This window comes from Scyliorhinus torazame, chromosome 1, assembly GCF_047496885.1.
Source record: "Scyliorhinus torazame isolate Kashiwa2021f chromosome 1, sScyTor2.1, whole genome shotgun sequence".
NCBI classification, from domain to species: domain Eukaryota; kingdom Metazoa; phylum Chordata; class Chondrichthyes; order Carcharhiniformes; family Scyliorhinidae; genus Scyliorhinus; species Scyliorhinus torazame.
In genome coordinates this window covers 28,075,072-28,099,156 of record NC_092707.1, presented here as the reverse complement: position 1 = coordinate 28,099,156, position 24,085 = coordinate 28,075,072, and the positions used below count along the sequence as shown (strand labels likewise).

At 50.7% G+C, this 24,085-nt stretch overlaps 1 protein-coding gene across 5 annotated transcripts in view; it reads left to right on the top strand.

Annotated features, from left to right (window-relative positions):
• Window positions 1-24,085, top strand: part of acacb (acetyl-CoA carboxylase beta) — a 222,313-nt gene that overhangs the window by 42,459 nt on the left and 155,769 nt on the right. For all 5 annotated transcript variants that reach the window (XR_011935459.1, XM_072478628.1, XM_072478459.1 and 2 more), the window contains 7 exons: window positions 4,878-5,007; window positions 6,435-6,573; window positions 6,706-6,815; window positions 8,145-8,226; window positions 10,873-10,971; window positions 12,880-12,989; window positions 19,018-19,128. Coding sequence is in view for 4 of the 5 variants with exons in the window: in XM_072478628.1 (XP_072334729.1) it covers window positions 4,885-5,007; window positions 6,435-6,573; window positions 6,706-6,815; window positions 8,145-8,226; window positions 10,873-10,971; window positions 12,880-12,989; window positions 19,018-19,128 (774 nt within the window). In the remaining variant the exon portion in view is untranslated. The remainder of the gene's footprint in view (window positions 1-4,877; window positions 5,008-6,434; window positions 6,574-6,705; window positions 6,816-8,144; window positions 8,227-10,872; window positions 10,972-12,879; window positions 12,990-19,017; window positions 19,129-24,085) is intronic.

Genomic DNA, 24,085 nt, shown 5'->3' with positions numbered 1-24,085 from the left:
AGCTGCAGGATCCCACTCCGTACAGATCCAAGGATTCTGCATAGTTACCCTAACGGTGCAGGGGAGGGAGTTCAAAAACTACAAACTAAACGTCCTTCCCCAACTCTGTGCCCCCACCTTGCTGGGATTAGATTTCCAATGCAATCTACAGAGCCTTACGTTCAAATTCGGCGGCCCAATACCCCCACTCACTATTTGCAGCCTCGCAACCCTCAAGGTGCAACCCCCGTCCTTGTTTGCGAACCTCACCCCGGATTGCAAACCCATCGCCACTAGGAGCAGACGGTACAGCGCCCAGGACCGGACCTTCATTCGGTCCGAAGTCCAGCGGCTACTAAAGGAGGGCATAATCCAGGCCAGCAATAGTCCCTGGAGAGCGCAGGTGGTAGTAGTGAAGACAGGGGAGAAACAAAGGATGGTCATAGACTATAGCCAGACCATCAACAGGTACACACAACTAGACGCGTACCCTCTCCCCCGCATATCCGATATGGTCAATCGGATTGCCCAATATAAAGTCTTCTCCACCGTGGACCTCAAGTCCGCCTACCATCAGCTCCCCATCCGCCCAAGTGACCGCAAGTACACAGCCTTCGAGGCAGACGGGCGATTATACCATTTCCTAAGGGTCCCTTTTGGCGTCACAAACGGGGTCTCGGTCTTCCAACGGGAGATGGACCGAATGGTTGATCAACATGGGTTGCGGGCCACGTTCCCGTATCTCGACAATGTAACCATCTGCGGCCACGACCAGCAGGACCACGACGCCAACCTCCAAAAATTCCTCCAGACCGCCAAAGCCTTGAACCTCACGTACAACGAGGACAAGTGCGTTTTTAGCACCAATCGGCTAGCCATTCTGGGCTACGTAGTGCGCAATGGGATAATAGGCCCCGACCCCAAACGTATGCGCGCCCTCATGGAATTTCCCCTCCCGCACTGCCCAAAAGCCCTGAAACGCTGCCTGGGGTTCTTTTCATACTACGCCCAGTGGGTCCCCCAGTACGCAGACAAGGCCCGCCCCCTAATACAGACCACGACCTTCCCTCTGTCGACAGAGGCTTGCCAGGCCTTCAGCCGCATCAAAGCGGATATCGCAAAGGCCACGATGCGCGCCATCGACGAATCCCTCCCCTTCCAGGTCGAGAGCGACGCCTCCGACGTAGCTCTAGCGGCCACCCTTAACCAAGCGGGCAGACCCGTGGCCTTTTTCTCCCGGACCCTCCACGCCTCAGAAATCCGCCACTCCTCAGTGGAAAAGGAAGCCCAAGCCATAGTGGAAGCTGTGCGACATTGGAGGCATTACCTGGCCGGCAGGAGATTCACTCTCCTCACGGACCAACGGTCGGTAGCCTTCATGTTCGATAATGCACAGCGGGGCAAAATCAAAAACGACACGATCTTAAGGTGGAGGATCGAGCTCTCCACCTTCAACTATGAGATTTTGTATCGTCCCGGAAAGCTGAACGAGTCGCCCGATGCCCTATCCCGCGGCACATGTGCCAACGCACAAATTAACCGCCTCCAAACCCTCCACGAGGACCTCTGCCACCCGGGGGTCACTCGGTTTTTCCACTTCATCAAGTCCCGCAATCTCCCATACTCTTTAGAGGAGGTCCGTACAGTCACAAGGGACTGCCACATCTGCGCGGAATGCAAACCGCATTTTTTCAGGCCGGATGGAGCGCACCTGATTAAGGCTTCCCGCCCCTTTGAACGCCTCAGTCTCGATTTCAAAGGGCCCCTCCCCTCCACCTACCGCAACGCATATTTTCTTAATGTGGTGGACGAATACTCCCGCTTCCCTTTTGCCATTCCCTGCTCTGACATGACCGCGGCCACAGTCATTAAAGCCCTGAACAGCATCTTCACACTGTTCGGTTACCCCGCATACGTCCACAGCGACAGGGGGTCCTCTTTCATGAGTGACGAGCTGCGCCAGTTCCTGCTCAGTAAGGGCATAGCCTCAAGCAGGACGACCAGCTACAACCCCCGGGGGAACGGGCAAGTAGAGAGGGAGAACGGCACGGTCTGGAAGGCCGTCCTACTGGCCCTACGGTCCAGGGACCTCCCAGTTTCACGGTGGCAGGAGGTCCTCCCGGACGCTCTCCACTCCATCCGGTCGTTATTATGTACGAGCACTAATCAAACGCCTCATGAGCGTCTCCTTGTCTTCCCTCGGAGGTCCTCCTCTGGAACGTCGCTGCCGACCTGGCTGGCGGCCCCAGGACCCATCTTGCTCCGAAAGCATGTGCGGGCACATAAGGTGGACCCGTTGGTCGAAAGGGTTCACCTCCTCCACGCGAACCCGCAGTACGCTTACGTGGAGTACCCCGACGGCCGACAGGACACGGTCTCCCTGCGGGATCTGGCGCCCGCCGGCAACACACACACCCCCCCGACACCATGCACCCAACCCCCCCCCCTTCCTGCCACCGCCGCACACCGCGACCGCCCCCTTCCCTGGAGGATCGGTTCCCCTCCCCTCAGGCCCGACCAAGAATAAAGCCCAAGCTGAAACCGCAAGGCTCCCGGAGACGACAACACCGATACAAGCACCACCACCACCACCGGGGCCGAGGCGATCGACACGGACGACCAGACCGCCCGACCGACTCGTGGCATCGATCTAAATCAAAATATGGACTTTTCACAAGAACATTTTGCTTTTCTCCCTATACCCTCTGTAAATAGTTGAAACAGGATAAAATTGTACAATAGTGTATTGCCATGTGAATGTTTTTTTTCCTCCCAGGACCAGCCCTGTAAACCCTTACCACCATACGAAGCATCACCCCGCCGGGTTCATTTTTGACAAGGGGTGAATGTGGTAGTATGTATTGGGGGTCATGTGGGACTGGAAGCCCTAATGTCATTGGCTGGCAGATCCCGGGTCCTGGTTGGCCGTTGACCTCTAGCTCCGCCCTGAAGGCGGAGTATAAGAAGCCGGAGTCCTCCCCCGCAGGCCAGTCTACTATTGAGCTGCGGGGGAACAGACACGCTTAATAAAGCCTCATCGACTTCACTCTCTTCGTCTCACGGAGTCTTTGTGTGCTACAAGCCCACAATAGTCCACTCTAGTCTCTTTGACTTGCCCCCCTCGCTGGCTGAGAAACAATCCTTCGAGCCTGCTCCGCCATTCATCACGATCATGGCTGATCATCCAAATCAACAGCCTAATCCTGCTTTCTCCCCATAGCCTTTGATCCCTGTTATGGGCCAGTGTTTAGAGAACCTCAAAGTGTATCATGGAATTCACCTGACCCACAACTTTTAATAGATTGTGGTATGGGGAGCACACGGCCAACTCTACAGGTGTGGTACAGCAGAAATGGAAAAGTATTTTTTAAAGCAAAACAATTTTTATTCTTTTTAAAACATACAGTGAACATCTTAACAGCCATCAATTCAGATGCACCCCCCAAAGAATAACACACTAAGTAATCCTTAAACTTTCCTTTTGACATCCATAAGACAAAATTAACCCTTTGTGCAGAAAGACATGAGGCTTAACTTCACTATTGAGAACAGTTACCACGTTAAAATCAGCAAATGAACATTCTAAGCTTGCAGAGATTCACACACATCCTGCTGTGATTGCAGCTTCTCCAAAACTAAAAATGAAACCAAACCCACCCTGCAGCAAAAAGCCTAATGCGAAAGTAAAAAGCTGACAGACAGCCCAGCTCCACCCACTCTCTGACATGACTGCAGTAATAAACACCCATTTCTTAAAGGTACACCCACTACAGATATTTATATACACACACCCATTTATAAACACCCATTTCTTAAAAGTACTTCCACATGACATCCCATTCTCCCTAAGTGCTATATCCAGCCGCCTCTTGAATATATTCAATGTTTTAGCATCAATTACTTCCTATGGTAATGAATTCCACAGGCTCACCACTCTTTGGGTGAAGAAATGCCTCCTTATATCTGTCCGAAATGGTTTACCCTGAATCCTCAGACTGTGACCCCTGGTTCTGGACACACCCATCATTGGTAACATCTTCCCTGCATCTACCCTGTTCAGTCCAGTGAAAATTTTATAAGTCTCTATGAGATCCCCCCTCATTCTTCTGAACACCAGCGAGAACAATCCTAACCTAATCAATCTCTCCTCATATGGCATAGAGGAGGCTGCTGTCTTAATGAAAAGCAACCAACGCTTGTTTAATGAGAATTTTCCAATGCAATCTGTTGTATGATGTTGTGTGTGTCTGCATGCTATTCTAATGTAAGGTGCTCAGCACCTTAATGTAATAACCGGAGATTAACACTACCCACGGTATGACGTATAGAGTCACATGGTAATAGACTGAGAGACCAGTCTAGAAGGAACAAAACTGCATGGAGGCAGCACCATGCATGGCAGTAACTGCAAATAGTTAATGATTACCATTAAATGGTTCATGTTTAAACATACATGTCTCAAAATCTCCTCAATGAAACGGCATACCATTCCATGGGCAGCATGGTGGCACAGTTCAATTCCGACCTCTGGTGACTGTATGGAGTTTGCATGTTCTCCCCGTGTCCATATGGGTTTCCTCGGGATGCTCCGATTTCCTCCCACAGTCCAAAAGACGTGTAGGTTAGATGGATTGACCATGCTAAGTTACCCCTCAGTGTCCTATGGTTACGGGAATAGGGTGGGGGATTGGACCTAGTGAGGATGCTCTTTCGGTGGGTCATTGCAAACTCGATGGGCCGAATAGTCTCCTTCTGCACTGTACCAATTCTATGATTCCCAGTCCTTTATAAACCTTTCCATAACACGACACAATCCATAAGTTCTGCTGAGGGAGGAAAGAAAGAAAAAAGAGGAGTCTTTCCATGGTGACATCTTGTATGTTTGTTTTTTGCTCCAGACCTAACATGTCAGGTTTGCACGTGAAGAAGGGTAGGGAAGAGCAAAGGCTGGATCTGCACCGGGCCTTCACAGTCGCCTCCCCTGCAGAGTTTGTCATTCGGTTTGGTGGTAATCGGGTTATTGAAAAGGTATGCACTACACTGGCACCCGCTGCGTTGTTTGTGGAACAGAATTATTTGGTCTTATGTAAAATGTGTTTAAAAGTGGGTTGCATAAGAAGCAACGCAAAGCGGGAAGATTTTCTTCTGAATTATCCAAGGAAGAGAGTTCAGGGAGAAAACTTTAATTGGATGCACAGCCACATAAATACCTGCAAAAGAGAATATGAAAATGTAAGAATGAGAAACACAAGAGAAAATGAAAGGATAAGAATTCTTGGAAATGGAAACAAGTTATGCCCCAAAACTTGCCCCACTTGCCCCACTTTGATAAATTAGCTCCACCCTTCATCAGATCTTTCAATTTATTTTTTCACTAGAAACATAACAGTTGCCTTGAACCCATTTATACTTTCCTAACTAATAGCCTGCCTTGGTAACATTTTCATTACCGTACCTGGGTGAAAATATTCCATCCCAAATCCTTTCTTTTTCATAACTTCCTAATTTTTAATTCACATCCCCTAATATTTCAAACCTTTGCCAGAATAAACAACTTCTTTGATGGTATATCAGTTTTGTCAATTCAGGTTATGATTTTGAAAACTGCAATTGGATTCCTTTTGAAAATTCCTTTTATTTGCGAAACAAAATTGCTCAAATTCCCTAGCCTTTCTTCAGAGCCTAAAAGTATTGGTCCCCACAATCATTATAAATCCTCAACTAAGTTGAGCTGTAGCTTAGCACAGATTTCAATCTTGGGGCGCGATGCAACAGCCACGCTGCTCCAGAAAAGCAGCTTGCCGCGGCGCAGCGTGGCCGATGAGAGCCGGGAAACCCAGCTCCCGGGATCTACCTGGCTCGCCACACCTAGCGAGATCCAACATGATCTCTTGAGATATTGCGATGTGAATCCCACCCATTGTGGGCGGGATCACTTTTTGGCAAATCTGCATATTCGAGCAGGGCAGTCAGCTTCACTCTAATGTACAGATTCCCATGGTACCTAAGGCTTTGGGATTCACCATCTTTGCCTCAGAGACCTCAGACAAGTGCCGTTCAGCACTGCACTCCCCTCGCCCCCCCCCCCCCCCCCCCCCCCCCAGGCGGACATGGCACCTTTGCAGTGCCACTTGGCCTCGGCCACACATTCCTGTTCAGGCCCCTTAAACAACTGCGAGCACTGGGAATCACGCGGCTATACGCACTCGCTAGGGGAGGTGCCCTGTGGGAGAATCACGCCCACAGTCTTTCCTGGTCCATATGGTTCAGTGTAGCACTAGATACCTGTCAAGTCATTGGATAAAATAAAAATGGCTCTCCAATATGTTCAGAAAAGATCAATACAATTTGAGCTCAGAACGTAATAATTTCCCTGATGTTCTGCACATATTGAAGAATGTAAGAGCTTGTGCACAATTCTTGCCCTGTTGACTTGTGCTATTATCCATTACCAGGTCCTGATTGCCAACAATGGCATTGCAGCTGTTAAATGTATGCGGTCAATCCGCAGGTGGTCCTATGAAATGTTCCGGAATGAAAGAGCAGTTCGGTTTGTAGTCATGGTTACTCCGGAGGATCTGAAGGCAAATGCAGGTATACTTTAACAATTGTGTGCGCAAAAATTGCATTTTGTTTTTGTTTAATTAAATGCAATTGCAAAACTGTTATGATTTTAAGTTCTACAAATGACAGGGCTTCATTGTTGTGGAATGTTGTTTCTTTTAGAATACATCAAAATGGCAGATCAGTACGTACCAGTATCTGGAGGACCCAACAACAATAATTACGCCAATGTGGAGTTGATTGTGGACATTGCAAAAAGAATCCCAGTGCAGGTATATTGCAGTATAATTCATAGAATTCCTGCAGTGCAGAAAGAGGACATTCGGCCCATCGAGTCAGCATCGACCCTCTGAAAGAGCACCCTACCTAGACCCCTAACCGGCACATCTTTGGACTGTGGGAGGAAACCGGAGCACCCGGAGGAAACCCATGCAGACACGGGGAGAAAGTGTAAACTCCACACAGATAGTCACCCAAGGCCAGAATTGAACCCGGGTCCTTGGCGCTGTGAGGCAGCAGTGCTAACCACTGTGCCACCGTGCCGCCCCTTCGTTGTGTTGTTGCTAAAATTTAGAATGGGATGGAGAATGACCACAAAACCAGACTTAGAAGTTTTGGGATAATGATTTTCTGATATTTTTATTTTTAGCAGTTATATTTTGGAACGTCTTATCTTTCCTTTCTCATATTACCACTTTCCCAGCCACAACTACGGATTTTTGCAAGCTTCCAACTAAGCACACATTCCCAGTCCTTTATAGGCCTTTGCTTCTTCCCACTTAATGTTTCCATGCATCATGAACAAAAGTGTTTCCTTTTTTTGAGGGACTAAATTAATAAAGAAAGTAAACATAAAACAAAAATTACTTATTAACATAAAATATTATTTGCACCATTGAAAGTGGCTTCCAGTTATGTTAGGCCATCCTAGTTCTCTGTGTGCTCGGCTATTTCGAGACATGTTATTCAACCGAGAGCATGAGATCTGTTAGCTTCATCACAGTGGGCCCTGATCGCGGGCCAGGCCACCGTGGGGGCACCCTCCGGGGCCAGATCGCCCCGTGCCCCCCCCAGGACCCCGGAGCCCGCCCGCGCCGCCTTGTCCCGCCGGTAAGAGAGGTGGTTTAATCTACGCCGGCAGGACAGGCATTTTAGCAGCGGGACTTCGGCCCATCCGGGCCGGAGAATCGCGGGGGGGCCCCGCCAACCGGCGCGGCGCGATTCACGCCCCCGCCGAATATCCGGTGCCGGGGAATTCGGCAACCGGCGGGGGCGGGATTCACGCCAGCCCCCGCCGATTCTCCGACCCGGCGGGGGGTCGGAGAATCTCGCCCCAGAGGAGGGGATTAACCCAAAGTAGCAAAGTGATGGGGATCAGGAAAGTAGCAAATAAAGGAAATTCCTGGTGCTACTGTTATAGTCAATAATGGAACGCCTGAATCCTCAAGAACATAATCAGGTGAGATTTTCATTGGAAATCCTCACTTACATTTAAAGACACAAAGTCAACACATCTCAAATTTGTTACCATTAAAAAAAATCATAATTTGAACCCTATACCTCAGCATATGTTTGAAATCGGGATTCTTGTTTTCTTTTAGGCAGTGTGGGCTGGCTGGGGACATGCCTCTGAGAATCCAAAACTTCCAGAGCTCCTTCAAAAATACAATATTGCATTTCTAGGTAAGATTTTCTTTCCGATAAGGAATTGAGAAAAGTCGACTGACTCCATGCCAGGATGAATCCTTCAAGGTTCCCTCAGTAATCCATTATGTAAGCATTTCCTGAAATGGTGAAAACAGAGATATTGCTGTAAAGGAATAAGATGAAGTAAGGTCTGGCGTGTAAACATTGACATTGGCTTGTTGAACCTAAAGCCCTGGATGCAAACTAACGGCCTCGTCACACTTGACGCTAGACGCGACGAGGCTGTTAAATCTGTGGGCACCGAGCGGGCGGAGGGGGCACAGGGTGCCAACCCGGACCCGTCCCATGGAGAGGTGGCGGTGGCCACCAGCTCCCCCGATTCCCACCCCTCTGATGAGGCTGCGTCTCACAGCCAGCTGACGGGACAGGGCGGCACGGCTGTGCATGTGCTGCTGGCAAGTGGGCCGAGGCCCTCCGGCCTCAGAGCCCCAGAGGATGCCCACCAGGGGCATCGAAGGCCACGGGATGTGGTAAGCAGCTGGCTGCCTCCACCTCTAATGTACATCCTGGGGACACACCTAGGCGTAGTGATAGAGCTAGGAGAGCAAAGCACATTTGAGGATCACTGAGGGCACGGGGGGTGAGGGTGGGGGGGCGGCACCATCGTGAGTGTGGGGAATTGTCAAACACAATAAACATCTTTTTGTACAACCAGTATGATGCCTCTGTCATTTTCCTCCGGATGCGGGTCGACCTCCGAACCCTTGGTTCACCGCTCCAGGCACCCCAGTGCACTTCCCCGTGGCACTCACCCACCCTCTGGCATGGCCCCCAGAGCTGTGTCCCATCCCCTGGGTGTTCAAATGTTGGCTGCTGCGTGTGTGGTGTAGCCTCCCACAGTAGGCAAAGTGTCCATGCATCAAGGTGTGATTAGGATGCTAGGCAATGACTCCCACATGCTACATGACCCGTCCATCCATGGCGATCCATTAACCACGATTGCCAATTCCCTATTAGCACTAGTCTTCAGCCGCATGGCCGGAAACCTTGGCAATCGTTGGGGTAGAAAAGCAGGGACAAGGATTGCCCCAGTCACGGGTACACACGATCCAGGGTTTGGTTGGTGGTGCCGCGCGTGGTTGCTGCCCCCGTTGCCCCCCCAGTGCTTCCCTTCCCCCCCCTCCCCCTCCCATGGCAGCCCACCCCTGTGCAGGGTCATCCACCCCCAGCCAAGAGTCCCCCAACCCTGCCAAGCACTGGGGTGGCAAGCCGAGTGCCCCCCGCCTCGCCGGGCTCTTTGCCTGTGAGCAAAGATGGCAAATCATCACCTCCACTCCCCACTGAAGCCCTTCTGCAAGTTCACGTTTTTAAAAGGAGTAAATTGACGCCAGCGTGACCACTTTCTGGGGAGGCCGCTGACTGACGGGAGGCCGTTGGATATGGGGTGGCTCTTGTTAATTGTATCGAAATGGGACTTGAGTGGTGATAAGTGGTTTCTTGCCACGCTATGGTGAGACCCCGATTTCGGCAACAGAAGCAGGCATCACAAACTGTTTGGCGCCTGGCGCGGTCTTGTTTTTGGCCTCTCCTGCTATTCACCAGCCTCGTTTCGCTTGAGCGCGAGCAGAACGAGGCCGGATAATTGCGCCCCATTTGTTCCAGTATGACACCACTTGACTATTGCAGGTTATAACTGATCCACACTCATCCCCACCCACCCTCCCATTCTGTTTCTTCCACCCCCGTCCATTCCCAAAAACCTGCCCAAGGGTTGTCAAAGAAACCCAGTGCCATAGTTGCAGCATTCCAATGGTGCACTTATTCGGGAATTTCTGGATCCATTATGATTCCAGGTTCAGTAAAGTCAAGTCGTCATAATCCCAGATGACCATAGCCCTTTTTGAGGGGGAGAGTTGACTGGTGGTGATTTTAACCTGGGGGTCCCCACACCTCGGGTGAGGGGCAAGGTTGAGAATGTGGAGCCTTCATGAATAACCTCAGCCATCACGGGAATTGAACTCGGCCTCGCTCTGCATCACAAACCAGCTGTCCAGCCAACTGAGCCAAACTAGCCCCTTGCCTCTGTGTGGCCTGCTAGTTGGATGTTAAACAGTACATTAGGGTAGGCAACTCAGACAGTTCAGCAAGCCAGAGTCTTAAGGCATGTAACCTTACTTTTCCACAATGACTTCAACAAAGATTTTTATCTATTGTCTGGAATTTGGTTATGTCCAGAGCTGATGATATCTCAGCCATTATGAGTTGAAAAGGGGTGTCACTGGTTGAAGGTCTGGCGTTTGGGAAGCCATTGTTGCCATGGACTCGCCGACTCCGCTAACAAGCTTCTTTATCCAATGCAAATGGCTTCCATGTAGCTCTCTTGAAGTTGGTCTGCGCAGGTCCAGATGGTCTGTTAGAAGCTTCCTGGACATAATGAGGTTCGACATTTCCAAAACTGAGAAGCAAAATTATTTTGTTCTGGTGACTCTCAGAGAGGGGGTTAACTATTGTGATTGTCTTCGTTCAGCAGAATTAAAAATAAGGAATAGCAATGAGGATGAAGTGTTGGGTTCTGTTCCATAACAATAAACTGAACATAAAGATCAGTGGATTCAATGGGCATTCAATTCTGTTTTCATCAGTTTAATCTTCATTCATTTTTGTGTATTTTTCTTATTGTAGGTCCTTCAAGCCAGGCTATGTGGGCATTAGGAGATAAAGTGGCCTCCTCCATTGTAGCACAGACTGCAGGGATCCCAACATTGCCTTGGAGTGGAAATGGTAAGGGACTGAGTGCAATGTATGGTTTTGTAGTAACCCCGATGCATCAATCGGAACGGGGCCCGCAACACAAAATATTTTCATGTGGTTGTAGAGTCGATCAAAAATGCCAAGATAATTTTAACAAAGCTATCTAACTGGGTTGAATCAATGACAGTTTTCACCAATTTTAAACAAAATTACGCTATTAAAGGCGAAAGCTTTCTTGAACGGTAATACTTTGCACTCAAACAAAGATCTGCCATTTTGAGTCTCCAGTGAAGTCTTTCATATTAATGCGACCTAAACTTCAGCTTGGAAGGATATTCAGAGCTACCGGCCCTCATGAAAATGTGTTGCCACCTGTATGTGTGTGTGTAGCAGTTGTGAGTACTGATGGATGCCAGCTTCCATAATTCAGTATGAGCTGTTAAAGGAGGAGAGGAAAAAGGAGGCAAAGAGTTGGAGTGTGTCAGTCAAATAAATGAAAGAAAATGCAGTTGTCGTGCCTGACATGATTCTTTCCCTCTGTATTGCGTTTTTTTAAAATTTGCCTCAGAGGGAAGTACCAATGTTTGCTCTGTGCCATCTCCAAGTAACCCAGCTGAAACTGGTGATTCCGTAAAATGATTGGAGGTTTGTGTTGTACCCTATCAATCTGTGGAAGTGGTCCTCTGATTCACTGTGCCACAACATATTATTGCTTGTTGGAATTTTTCCCGTCCACTCCTGAAAGTGGTGATGTGTACTGGTGTGCGGCTCCATGCCGCCACTCATTCTCCAATATCTTGCCAAGCGTCAGTGAGAAGTGTTAGTGGGATTCATGCAGCCAAAGGTGATTCTATCCCCACTTGACATGCACATGTCTAGGACTATGTATGTTGCAGGGATAAGATGTTACTTATGCTCGTTCAAGCACCGTAAGTGAATAGAGGGACTACATTCTCCAGAAAGCGGTGAAATCAGCGCAGGCAAGCAATGAAAATTGAAACATCTTTTTAAAGATCACCTGCTACCTCTCTGACTCATGAGAACCAAATACATAGATTATGTGTCACGAGATACTGATCAGGAGCAGAGACCTAGAGTAGATTTTCCCCCTACGCCAATCTAGCTGACTATTGAGATCAACCAGCCCAAAGCAGACCAGGGATTGAACTTGAGACCTCTGATCTGATGGCTCAATTCCACACTGGCCAATGCATTTACCCTAGTAACTGAAGCACAGAGAAATGCCCATTCTCAGCTTCATGAAACAAAACCTGGTGCAACCTGCTTCGTAAACGTTCTCCATGCAGCGGGCAGAAAAAGTATAACGCAGTGGTTGACATGAAAAACCTGAAAGCCAGATTCTACAACTTAAACTTTTCCAGGACCTGAACCCAGTTGAAATTTTCTGCTGCAATTGTAGCAACCTATTTTAAATGGACATTTTGAAATAATAATCATATAATCAAAGAGAAAATCACTCTCCGACTACTAATTATCTTTTGTGATATAAGTTGTACAGGGCAGGTTAGGTTTAATCATTTTGGCCCGTGTGCTTGCTCCATGGGGACTAGCATTGTACAAGATCAGGAATTATAACTTGGTTCCATTAATAGCATATTGTATAAATAACATCAATGAACCATATTTTCCAAAGACTTCTGCTTCCTTTCCAGCCTGTTAAGTTAGATGATCTTGTTTTGGGGAAAAGTTAAAGCATTGTAATTAGTTCAACAGCACAGCCCTGCTTGGGGAGGAGAAAAAAATCAACTAGCTTTCCCTTCATGGGCCTCAGTTAGCCTTTGGACGGAAGGGCTGTCCAGACTTAATTTCCACCCCTCACACTCCGCTCCCAAACGCACTGCAGGGAGGGCATTCAATTCTGCCAGATAACTCTTATTTGCATAGAGGTTAAATATTTTGTCTCCTGCCATAACTTAGGTCTGATTCTTGAATGGACAGAGGAAGATCAAAGGCTGAAGAACATTGTCATTGTGCCAAAGGAAGTGTACATGAATGGTTGTGTACAAGATTCCACTGAAGGCTTGGAGGTAGGAACTAGTGTACCTGTGACAAAATAGATAAAGATAAGAACTGTTGCTAGGGTGTTGTGGAATATAAGTTATACGTCGCACAAAGGAAGTTGGTTGTGGTTTTTCGAGGTCAATTTCTTGGTCCCAGGATATCGCTACAGAAGTACCTCAGTGTAGTATCCTAGGCTCATCCATCTTCAGCAGCTTCATCAATGATTTTCCTGCCTTCATAATATCAGGGGCGAAATTCTCCGGTATCGGCGCGATGTCCGCCAACTGGCGCCCAAAACGGCGCAAATCAGTCGGGCATCGCGCCGCCCCAAAGATGCGGAATGCTCCGCATCTTGGGGGGCCGAGCCCCAACCTTAAGGGGCTAGGCTGGCGCAGACAAATTTTCGACCCGCCAGCTGGCGGAAAAGGCCTTTGGTGCCCCGCCAGCTGGCGCGGAAATGACACCTCCGGGCGGCGCATGCGCGGGAGCGTTAGCGGCCACTGACGGCATCCCCGCGCATGCGCAGTGGAACGAGCCTCTTCCGCCTCCGCCATGGTGGAGACCGTGGCGAAGGCGGAAGGGAAAGAGTGCCCCCACGGCACAGTCCCGCCTGCGGATCGGTGGGCCCCGATCGCGGGCCAGGCCACAGTGGGGGCACCCCCCGGGGCCAGATCGCCCCGCGCCCCCCCCCCCAGGACCCCGGAGCCCGACCGCGCCGCCTTGTCCCGCCGGTAAGGTAGGTGGTTTAATCTACGCCGGCGGGACAGGCATTTTAACTGCGGGACTTCGGCCCATCTGAGCCGGGGAATCGCGGGGGGGGGGGGGGGGGCCGCCAACCGGCGCGGCGCGATTCCCGCCCCCGCCGAATATCTGGTGCCAGAGAATTCGGCAACCAGCGGGGGCGGGACTCACGCCAGCCCCCGGCGATTCTCCGACCCGGTGGGGGGTCGGAGAATCTCGCCCCAGAAGTGTGAAAGTGCACATATCAGCGAACAATGTTCAGCACCATTTGCAACTGCTCAAGTACTGAAGCAGTCTGTTTCCTTTGCCGAACGGTTTGGACAATTTTCCGGGTTGATAAATGGGAAGTAACATCCACGTTCCACATGTATCAGTCAATGCCCACCTCCAACAAGAGCGAATCCAACCATCTCCTCTTGACATTCAATGGCATTGCCATCACTGAATCCCCCTACTATCCACAACTCACAAGAAGCTGCAGAGTGTGGTGAACTCAGCCCAACGTATCACACAAACTTGCCACCTCCACATTGATTATATATACACCTCCCGTTCCCTCAGGAAGGCAGACAGCATTATCAGAGACCCTTTCCACCCAGGCATTGCCCTCTTCCAGACCCTTCCATCAGGCAAAAGTAACAGAAGTCTGAAGACCCGCACATCCAGGCATAGGAACAACTTCTTGCCCACAGCTAAAGACTCCTCAACGACTCCCCCTCGGACTGATCTGTTCCCTGTAAGAACACTATTCAAGACGTCCTATGCTGCTCTTGCTCATGTATTTGCTTTGTTTGGCCCCTTGCTCCACACTGTAACCAATCACTGTTTGTCGATGTGCCATTTGTCAATGTACTCTGTTGATTAATATTTTTGCCTCCTGTGTACGAACTGTGTACGTTCCCTCAGCCGCAGAAAAATACTTTTCACTGCACTTCGGTACATGTGACAATAAATCAAATCAAAAAATCAACTTGGGGTTACTACTGACCTGAAACTGAACTGGACTGGCCATATAAATATTGCAGCTAGCAGAGAGGTCAGAGGCCTGGAATCCTGTGACTAGTAAGTTGCTTCCTGATTCCCAAATCCTGTCCACCATCTGCAAGGCACAAGTCTGGAGTGTGGTGGAATACTGTCCCCTCGCTTGAATTAGTGCAGCTCAGACAACACTCAAGAAACTCAACACCATCCAGGACAAAGCAGCCCACTTGATTGGCACCCATCAACCACCTTCAACATTCACTCCCTCCACCACCGACAGACAGTGGCAGCCATGTGTACAAGAAACATCGCAAACACTCACCATGGCTTCTTCAACAGCATCTTCCAAACCCACAACCTCTAGCAGGTAGAAGAACAGCAGAGATATGGGAACACCACTGCCTGTGTGTTCCCCTCCACGTCGCACCCCATCCTGACATGGAAATATATTGTGTTCCTTCCTTATTGCTGGAGCAAAATTCCAGAATTCCATCCCTAACAGCACTGTTGGGTGTTCCTGCAATGCATGAACTGCAGCAGTTCAAGAAGACAGCACACTACCACCTCTAGGGCAATTAGGGATGCGCACGAAGTGCTGGCCTAGGTAGCTATGCATATCACATGAAATCATTTTTTTAAACGTCAATGCTTTGGTATCTTCATGTGGTGAATTCCTAGTCTCCAATGGTTTGAGATCTGGGGGAGCAGTTTGCTGTAAAGACAACGGAAAGAAGGAATTGAAGAGTGGCATTTGTGAGCAATTGGTGAAATCAGTTTTGGAGCAAAGTCTACCCACTTTTGGGACAGTGGCATTTTGCAGTGAATTTACCTATAATTCATGTGGTGTGATGCTAAACTGTCATCAGAATCTCCGGTTCAAATAATTATCCTGGAGGACCGTGCAGCAGGATCTACAACTGTTGTAGATGTATTTTTGTTTTCTACTATTCATTACCAATAAAATCCCTACAGTGCAGAAGGAGGCCATTCGGCCCATCGAGTCTATACCGGCCCTTGGAAAGAGCTCCCGACTAAAGCCCACACCTCCACTCTATGCCCGTAACCCTACCTAATCTTTTGAACACTAAAGGACAGTTTAGCACGGCCAATCCACCTAACCTGCACATTTTTGGATTGTGGGAGGAAACCGGAACGCCCGGAGGAAACTCACGCGGATACGGGGCGGAAGTGCAAACTCCACACAAACAGTCACCCGAGACTGGAACTGAACTCAGGTCCCTGGAGTCTGAGGCAGCAGTGCTAACCATTGTGCCACCGTGCCACCTGATACAACATCATTGCTATTGTGCCAGCTCAAGTGTAGAATGCATTAGATGCAGAACAAAGTTCCTTCTATCTACCAACATGGTTTAATCTTTTCATACTAATGGATATTATGGGCGGGATTCTCCCAGCCCGGGGCCGAGCTGGAGAATCCCTGCAACCGGGCCATGCCGCCCCGACGCTGGCACGCGATTCTCTGCGGAGGAGAGAATTGGCGCCGGCGCATTTGGCGCGCCGCCGGTCGCAGGCCGCTGTACGCGGCTGGGCCGCCGATTCTCAGCCCGGGATGGGCCGAGCGGCCGGTCTAAAAAGGCAGAGTCCCGCCGGCGCCATCCACACCTGGTCGCAGCCGGCGGGAACTCTGCGCGCAGGGTCGGGGGGGGGGGGCAGCCTGCGGGGGTGGGGAAGGGGGGCTTCGACCCCGGGGGAGCCTCAGGTGGGGCCTGGCACCCGACACCCGCACGTGATTCTCCCACCCCCCCCAAACAAGCGCCGCGAGAATCACGCCAGGCCGCTCGGAAAATTGCCTCAAACGGCGAGCGCCGATTCTCCGGCCCGGATGCCAGTGAAAAAATGACAGTCCCGCCGGCGCCGTTCACCCCTGGTTGCTGCCGGCGGGAACTCTGCGGGAACGCTGGCGGGGGCGGCCTGTGGAGGTGGGAGGAGGGCCTCCGATGGGGTCTGGCCCGCGATCGGGGCCCACCGATCGGCAGGCCGGTCTCTCTCCCCCCCCCGGGCCTCCTTCCTGGCGCGACCGGCCCCAGAACACCAAGCCCATGTTGGGTCGGGGCCGGCGCGTGTAAGAAGTTCCCCGCGCATGCGCAGTATGGCGCAGCCCAACTGCGCATGCACAGGATTGAGCTGCCCCAACTGCGCATGCGCAGGTTGGCGCGGCGCCCATTTGGCGCCGCGTAAGGAGGCTGGAGCGGCGTGAACCACTCCAGCGCCGTGCTGGCCCCCTGTGGGGGCCAGAATAGGTCGTGCCCGAGCCCTGTTCACGCTGTCATGAAACGCGACGCCGTTCACGACGGCACAAACACTCGGCCTAAATATCGGAGAATCTCGCCCGTGCAGGTTAGATGGATTGGACACGCTAAATTGCCCCTTAGTTTCCGAAAGGTTAAGTGGGTTACTGGGTTACAGGGTTAGGGTGGTGGCGAGAGATTGTGGGGCCCCCTTTCCTAGGGCTGAATGGCCTTCTGCACTGTAAATTCTATGATTCTATAATATTTTCGAAGTCTGCATTATCAGTATGCCGTGATATAAAAATGGTTTGAAAGTTCTTGAACACAAGTGAGGAGGTATCAAACACTGTAAAGTAAAAGGGCTAAGTGATTTTTTTTCAGGGCAGGTCACTGGCATTACTGAGCTCTGAGCTGGTCCACTCGTACTGACTATTGAAGTTAAAGGGGAACTTGGTGTACAGGTCAGCTAAGATGAACAGGGGGCGCGGAGAACCGCGTGCCGGTGTCGGGGCAGCGTGGCCCAGTTGCGGGAATTTTCCGGCCCGGCCCCGGGCTGGGAGAATCCCGCCCAGGGTGTCTGACACCTTAATGCAGCTGTTTAATGCCGACAGGATGATGCAGCCAATAGCCCTTGTAGCAGATTGACAGGCGCCAAAGATGAACAAGTTAAGGACGCTGATGACTTTAAAAGCCACCAGCAAATGATGTTGCTGGCCCAACAGGTTCTGCTGCAGGAGCTTGCAGGGGACAACATCAGAGTTAGTGTGCCATTTTAACCAACCTGGTGCAGAGAAGCTGGTGCTTGAAGGGCGAGGTTTTTTTTGTTTCCATGTGAATCCCTGCTCCTCCAGGGCTCACGATGAAATCACAGCCTTTCTGAGATACCCTCAATTATGACTCAGGAGAGGAGTTTGATAATACAAAGGCTTTAATAACCAGAAAACCAGACAGCTGCCGAGAAGTGTGCTCACTGCACGCTGCCTGCTGAACGTAACCTTATATACAGCTTCCTCGGGGCGGAGCCGGAGGCGGAGTCCCCCAGGGTTCCAAACCCGGTCTTAAAGGGGCCTACGCATTAAGGGTACATATGTATACAGATATCATTCACCACACTTTCCTTACCTTCTTTTTCCTACACACTTCCCAACCACTTTCCTGAAATGCGGGGCACTACTCCTTCAGCTGCCAGGTACCTTTGGGTGGGACTGATGTGGTTTATGTAGATGAGGCATATGAGTTAAAACTTTCAGGGGCCCCTAACTGTGGACATCTGGATGATTTTCCATCTGCTTGGCCTCTGCCTATATGACGCCCATCCCCAGTTACATTGCCCCCTTGCCTGTAAGTATTTGCACCTCCTTTTATTTAAGCTGTACTTTAAAGATTGCTGATCCATGGTATGTTCTGGTCCATCGTTCTCATGGCAAATTTCCAGTGGCAGATCTATTTTAGGCATAGCACTTACATTAGGCCTGACCTAAAAAATGCCTGTTGGGAAGTTGCATTACACTTGCCTTACTCCCGTGCTACCACTTTAATGCCTTGATCAGAAAATGTATCTGAGTATATTTATGAACGGAGTGAGACATTTCTCTCAGTTTTCTTGGTGTCAAATATTTGGGTGAACTATTAGTCCCTAGGCTGTCTCTGGTTCTCACTTTGCTTTGGAATCATATGCCAGCAGCGGCCATTCTATACACTGGAAAGATCAACAGCTGCCTCATCTATCTCCCATCACAAGAATCTAAGCTGACCCTCCAGTGCCAGGGAGTACTGCGATATTGGATGTGCTGTCTCTTGGCCAAGGTCAGGTCTGGTGTAAAAAAATAAAAAATAAAATAAAATTCCATGCCATTATTTTGAAGAACAGCAGGAGAGTTATCCCTGGTATCTTGATCAATATTTATCCCTCAATCAACTTCATAAAAATAGATGATCTGGTTATTATCACATTACCTTGTCACTGTGTTCCAACAGCCACATTTCCTACATTACAACAGCGACGATACTTCAACGGTGGTCATGGAAAGCATTATATAAATGGAAGTATTTCTTTAAATCTTTCTTTTTAATCTGTGCTTAGGCTGCAGAAAAGATTGGTTATCCAGTGATGATTAAAGCATCCGAAGGTGGTGGAGGAAAAGGGATTCGCAAAGTTGAAAGCTCGGACGATTTTCCGAACCTCTTCAGACAAGTAAGGATATATTGCCACTCAGTAATGTGCTACCATTTCATCATAGCATGGTTTCCTATTTTGAAAATGTAACCACAAGTGTGTGCATCTTGCAACAATTGAAATACAGTAATGTTGATTTTGAAAAAGGCACATCACCCTGACATTCAATGCTCTGACAGAGGTACATCTTTGATGTTAGCAAAGGAGATGAGCTCGAACAGCTGGATTTGGATTTTACCATATTGGCAACACTACAATCCAAACCACTGATGTTTTCATAATCCAATTAAGATTTTGTTCCATTTCATTGCAGTTGTTTGAAAATGCAGGAAGTAGGCTTGTCAAAAACCTTGAAATAATTTATACTTTCAATGGAATTTTTTTTTTTAGTTTTCAAGTTTTAATGAAGGTTCATTACCACAGCCCCAGAACAAATATGCGACGCGATGTCTGCCGACTGGCGCCCAAAACGGCGCCAATCAGACGGGCATCGCGCCGCCCCAAAGGTGTGGAATGCTCCGCATCTTTGGGGTCCGAGCCCCAACATTGAGGGGCCAGGCCAACGCCGGCGGGATTTCCGCCCCGCCAGCTGGCGGAAACGGCCTTTGTTGCCCCGCCAGCTGGCGCGGAAATGACATCTCGGGGCGGCGCATGCGCGGGAGCGTCAGCGGCTGCTGACAGTTTCCCACGCATGTGCAGTGGAGGGAGTCACTTCCGCCTCCACCATGGTGGAGACCGTGGCGGAGGCGGAAGGGAAAGAGTGCCCCCACGGCACAGCCCGCCCATGGATCGGTGGGCCCCGATCGCGGGCCAGGCCACCGTGGGGGCACCCCCCGGGGCCAGATTGCCCCGCCCCTCCCCCAGGACCCCGGAGCCCGCCCACGCCGCCTTGTCCCGCCGTTCAAAAGGTGGTTTAATCCACGCCGGCAGGACAGGCAATTTATCGGCGGGACTTCGGCCCATCCGGGCCGGAGAATCGCGGGGGGGTGGCCCGCCAACCGGCGCGCCGCGATTCCCGCTCCCGCCGAATATCCGGTGCCGGAGACTTCGGCAACCGGCGGGGCCGGGATTCACGGCGGCCAACGGCCATTCTCCGACCCCCCGCCGGGTTGGAGAATCGCCGGGTGCTGCCGTGAATCCCGCCCCCACCAGTTGCCGAAGTCTCCGGTACCGGATATTCGGCGGGGGCGGGAATCGGGCCACGCCGGTTGGCGGGATGGGCCGAAGTTCCGCCGATAAATTGCCTGTCCCGCCGGCGTGGATTAAACCACCTTTTGAACGGCGGGACAAGGCGGCGTGGGTGGGCTCCGGGGTCCTGGGGGGGGCGCGGGGCGATCTGACCCCGGGGGGTGCCCCCACGGTGGCCTGGCCCGCGATCGGGGCCCACCGATCCGCGGGCGGGCCTGTGCCGTGGGGGCACTCTTCCCTTCCGCCTCCGCCACGGTCTCCACCATGATGGAGGCGGAAGAGACTTCCTCCACTGCGCATGCGCGGGAAACTTTCAGCGGCCGCTGCCGCTCCCGCGCATGCGCCGCCCCGCGATGTCATTTCTGCGCCAGCTGGCGGGGCGGAAATTCCTCCGGCGTCGGCCTAGCCCCTCAATGTTGGGGCTCGGCCCCCAAAGATGTGGATCATTCCGCACCTTTGGGGCGGCGCGATGCCTGTCTGATTGGCGCCGTTTTGGACGCCAGTCGGCGGACATCTCGCCGTTTGGGGAGAATTTCGCCCAAAATGTCTGAAAAACACAAAAGAACCGTTCTACCCCAAGATTTGTTTATGCTTTAATTTTAAAAATAATCCTCCTTGTACTCCCATTTGAAGTGAAGACTCGTGTAGGGATGTAATTCATTGGGCACCTAAAAATCTCTTGTGAATTAACCATTCTTCTTGTGTAAAACTATGCCACAGGCTTTCAAAGGTGGCACTGCCAGATGGCACTGCCAAGGTGTCAGGATGGCTCTGCCAGGGTGCCCACATGGCACCAGCAGTGCCAGGATACCACCCTGCTTAAAGGGGGGAGGTTTCCATACCCCTGGAAGACGCCTTGAGTGTTGTTCCGCCTAGTCCCGTTTGCGGAGACCAGTACTGAATGATACCCACACCAGGGGCGAAATTCTCCCGAAACGGCGCAATGTCCGCCGACTGGCGCCCAAAACGGCGCCAATCAGACGGGCATCGCGCCGCCCCAAAGGTGCGGAATGCTCCGCATCTTTGGGGGCCGAGCCCCAACATTGAGGGGCTAGGCCGACGCCGGAGGAATTTCCGCCCCGCCAGCTGGCAGAAACGGCCTTTGTTGCCCCGCCAGCTGGTGCGGAAATGACATCTCCGAGCGGCGCATGCGCGGGAGCGTCAGCGGCCGCTGACAGTTTCCCACACATGCGCAGTGGAGGGAGTCTCTTCCGCCTCCGCCATGGTGGAGACCGTGGCGGAGGCGGAAGGGAAAGAGTGCCCCCACGGCACAGGCCCACCCGCGGATCGGTGGGCCCCAATCGCGGGCCAGGCCACCGTGGGGGCACCCCCCGGGGCCAGATCGCCCCGCGGCCCCCCCAGGACCCCGGAGCCCGCCCACGCCGCCTTGTCCCGCCATTCAAAAGGTGGTTTTATCCACGCCGGCGGGACAGGCAATTTATCGGCGGGACTTCGGCACATCTTCGGCACAGTCGAGCGGGGGGGCCCGCCAGCGATTCTCCAACCCGGCGGGGGGTCGGAGAATGACGCCCGAGGACTCCGAGGCGCGGAGATTGATCCCAACGTCTCGGGTACCTCAGGAATCTGCACATTAAAGTGAGACTAGCTGTCTCGCTTTAATATGCAGATTTGCTAAAAAGTGTTCCTGCCCGCAATGGGCAGGATTTACATCGCAACATCTCACGAGATCGCATTAGATCTCATGAAACATTGCAAGCTGGGTAGATCCCGGGAGCAGGGTCTCCCGACTTCTATCGGCCATGCTGCGTCGTGGTGAGCTGCTTTTCGGGCGCGACGTGCCCGTTCGATCGCGCCCTATATCTGTCATGTCTCAGCTTATTTTTATCGAAGTCATTGCCTTTGTCACCACCGGAAATCACTATTCCAATTTTTCACATTCGATTACCTCCATAAACCTCAGCTCATCCAAAACTCCATTGCCTGTGCTATATTTACATCTTGTCTGCCCACCAATCACTCCTCTTAAGGAACTACAATGCTTCCCTGTCCACCAGTGCCTAAAATGTCAAATCCTCACCTTTGTATTTAAATTATTCCATGCCCTCACAATCTGTTCCTCTTGCTCTGATTTGTTGTGATCCTACCTCCTGTGCCCTACTGACCACAGCAGTTTGGACAGATCATGCTTCTGAAGTGCTTTTGGAAATTTTTCTATGTTAAAGGCAATACCTACATCCAGATTTCTATTATTTCTATGTGTTTGAGAAGTCTCTGAGAGTGTGGCCTCCTGTCCTCCCACAGGCAAATGCTAAGGGCACAGGAGGAAGTTTAAAAAGTTTTCACAATGAGCTTTACACTTGCCTAGACCAAGTGTCAGCCTTGTGACACCCATAAAGGTATTTGTATGCTTGCCTGCCCAGTTTGTGAGAAATTTGTGCAGAAAAGTTTTGCCATAATTTCTCTTTGATTAAAATTATTCACTCGTGATCTGGCACTATGGCGATCTTGTCTACTTGCAGACCATCAAGGCTCTGTGAACTCCAGTTTGCAAACCGCCAACCTAGACTATGAGTATTGGCAAACCAAACAGTTGTCGCAGCTGAGCCCATCTCTTTCCAGTGGGGGTAATTGGATAGCTATGGAAAATGGAAACTGTGCCTCTTCTTTTACCAACGTAATCTAGAGTTATAGAATCATAGAATCATAGAAGTTTACAGCATGGAAACAGGCCCTTCGGCCCAACCAGTCCATGCCGCCCAGTTTTTTACCATTAAGCTAGTCCCAGTTGCCCGCACTTGGCCCATAACCCTCTATACCCATCTTACCCATGTAACCATCTAAATGCTTTTTGAAAGACACAATTGTACCCGCTTCTACTACTACCTCTGGCAGCCCATTCCAGACACTCACTACCCTCTGAGTGAAGAAATTGCCCCTCTGGGCCCTTCTGAATCTCTCCCCTCTCACCTTAAACCTATGCCCTCTAGTTTTAGACTCCCCTACCTTTGGGAAAAGATGTTGACTATCTACCTTATCTATGCCCCTCATTATTTTATAGACCTCTATAAGATCACCCCTAAGCCTCCTACGCTCCAGGGAAAAAAGTCCCAGTCTATCCAGCCTCTCCTTATAACTCAAACCATCAAGTCCCGGCAACATCCTAGTAAATCTTTTCTGCACTCTTTCTAGTTTAATAATATCCTTTCTATAATAGGGTGACCAGAACTGCACACAGTATTCCAAGTGTGGCCGTACCAATGTCTTGTACAACTTCAACAAGACGTCCCAACTCCTATATTCAATGTTCTGACCAATGAAACCAAGCATGCCGAATGCCTTCTTCACCACCCTGTCCACCTGCGACTCCACCTTCAAGGAGCTATGAACCTGTACTCCTAGATCTCTTTGTTCTATAACTCTCCCCAACGCCATACCATTAACTGAGTAGGTCCTGGCCTGATTCGATCTGCCAAAATGCATCACCTCACATTTATCTAAATTAAACTCCATCTGCCATTCGTCGGCCCACTGGCCTAATTGATCAAGATCCCGTTGCAATCCTAGATAACCTTCTTCACTATCCACTATGCCACCAATCTTGGTGTCATCTGCAAACTTACTAACCATGCCTCCTAAATTCTCATCCAAATCATTAATATAAATCACAAATAACAGTGGACCCAGCACCGATCCCTGAGGCACACCACTGGTCACAGGCCTCCAGTTTGAAAACAACCCTCTACAACCACCCTCTGCCTTCTGTCGTCCAGCCAATTTTGAATCCAATTGGCAACCTCACCCTGGATCCCGTGAGCTTTAACCTTCT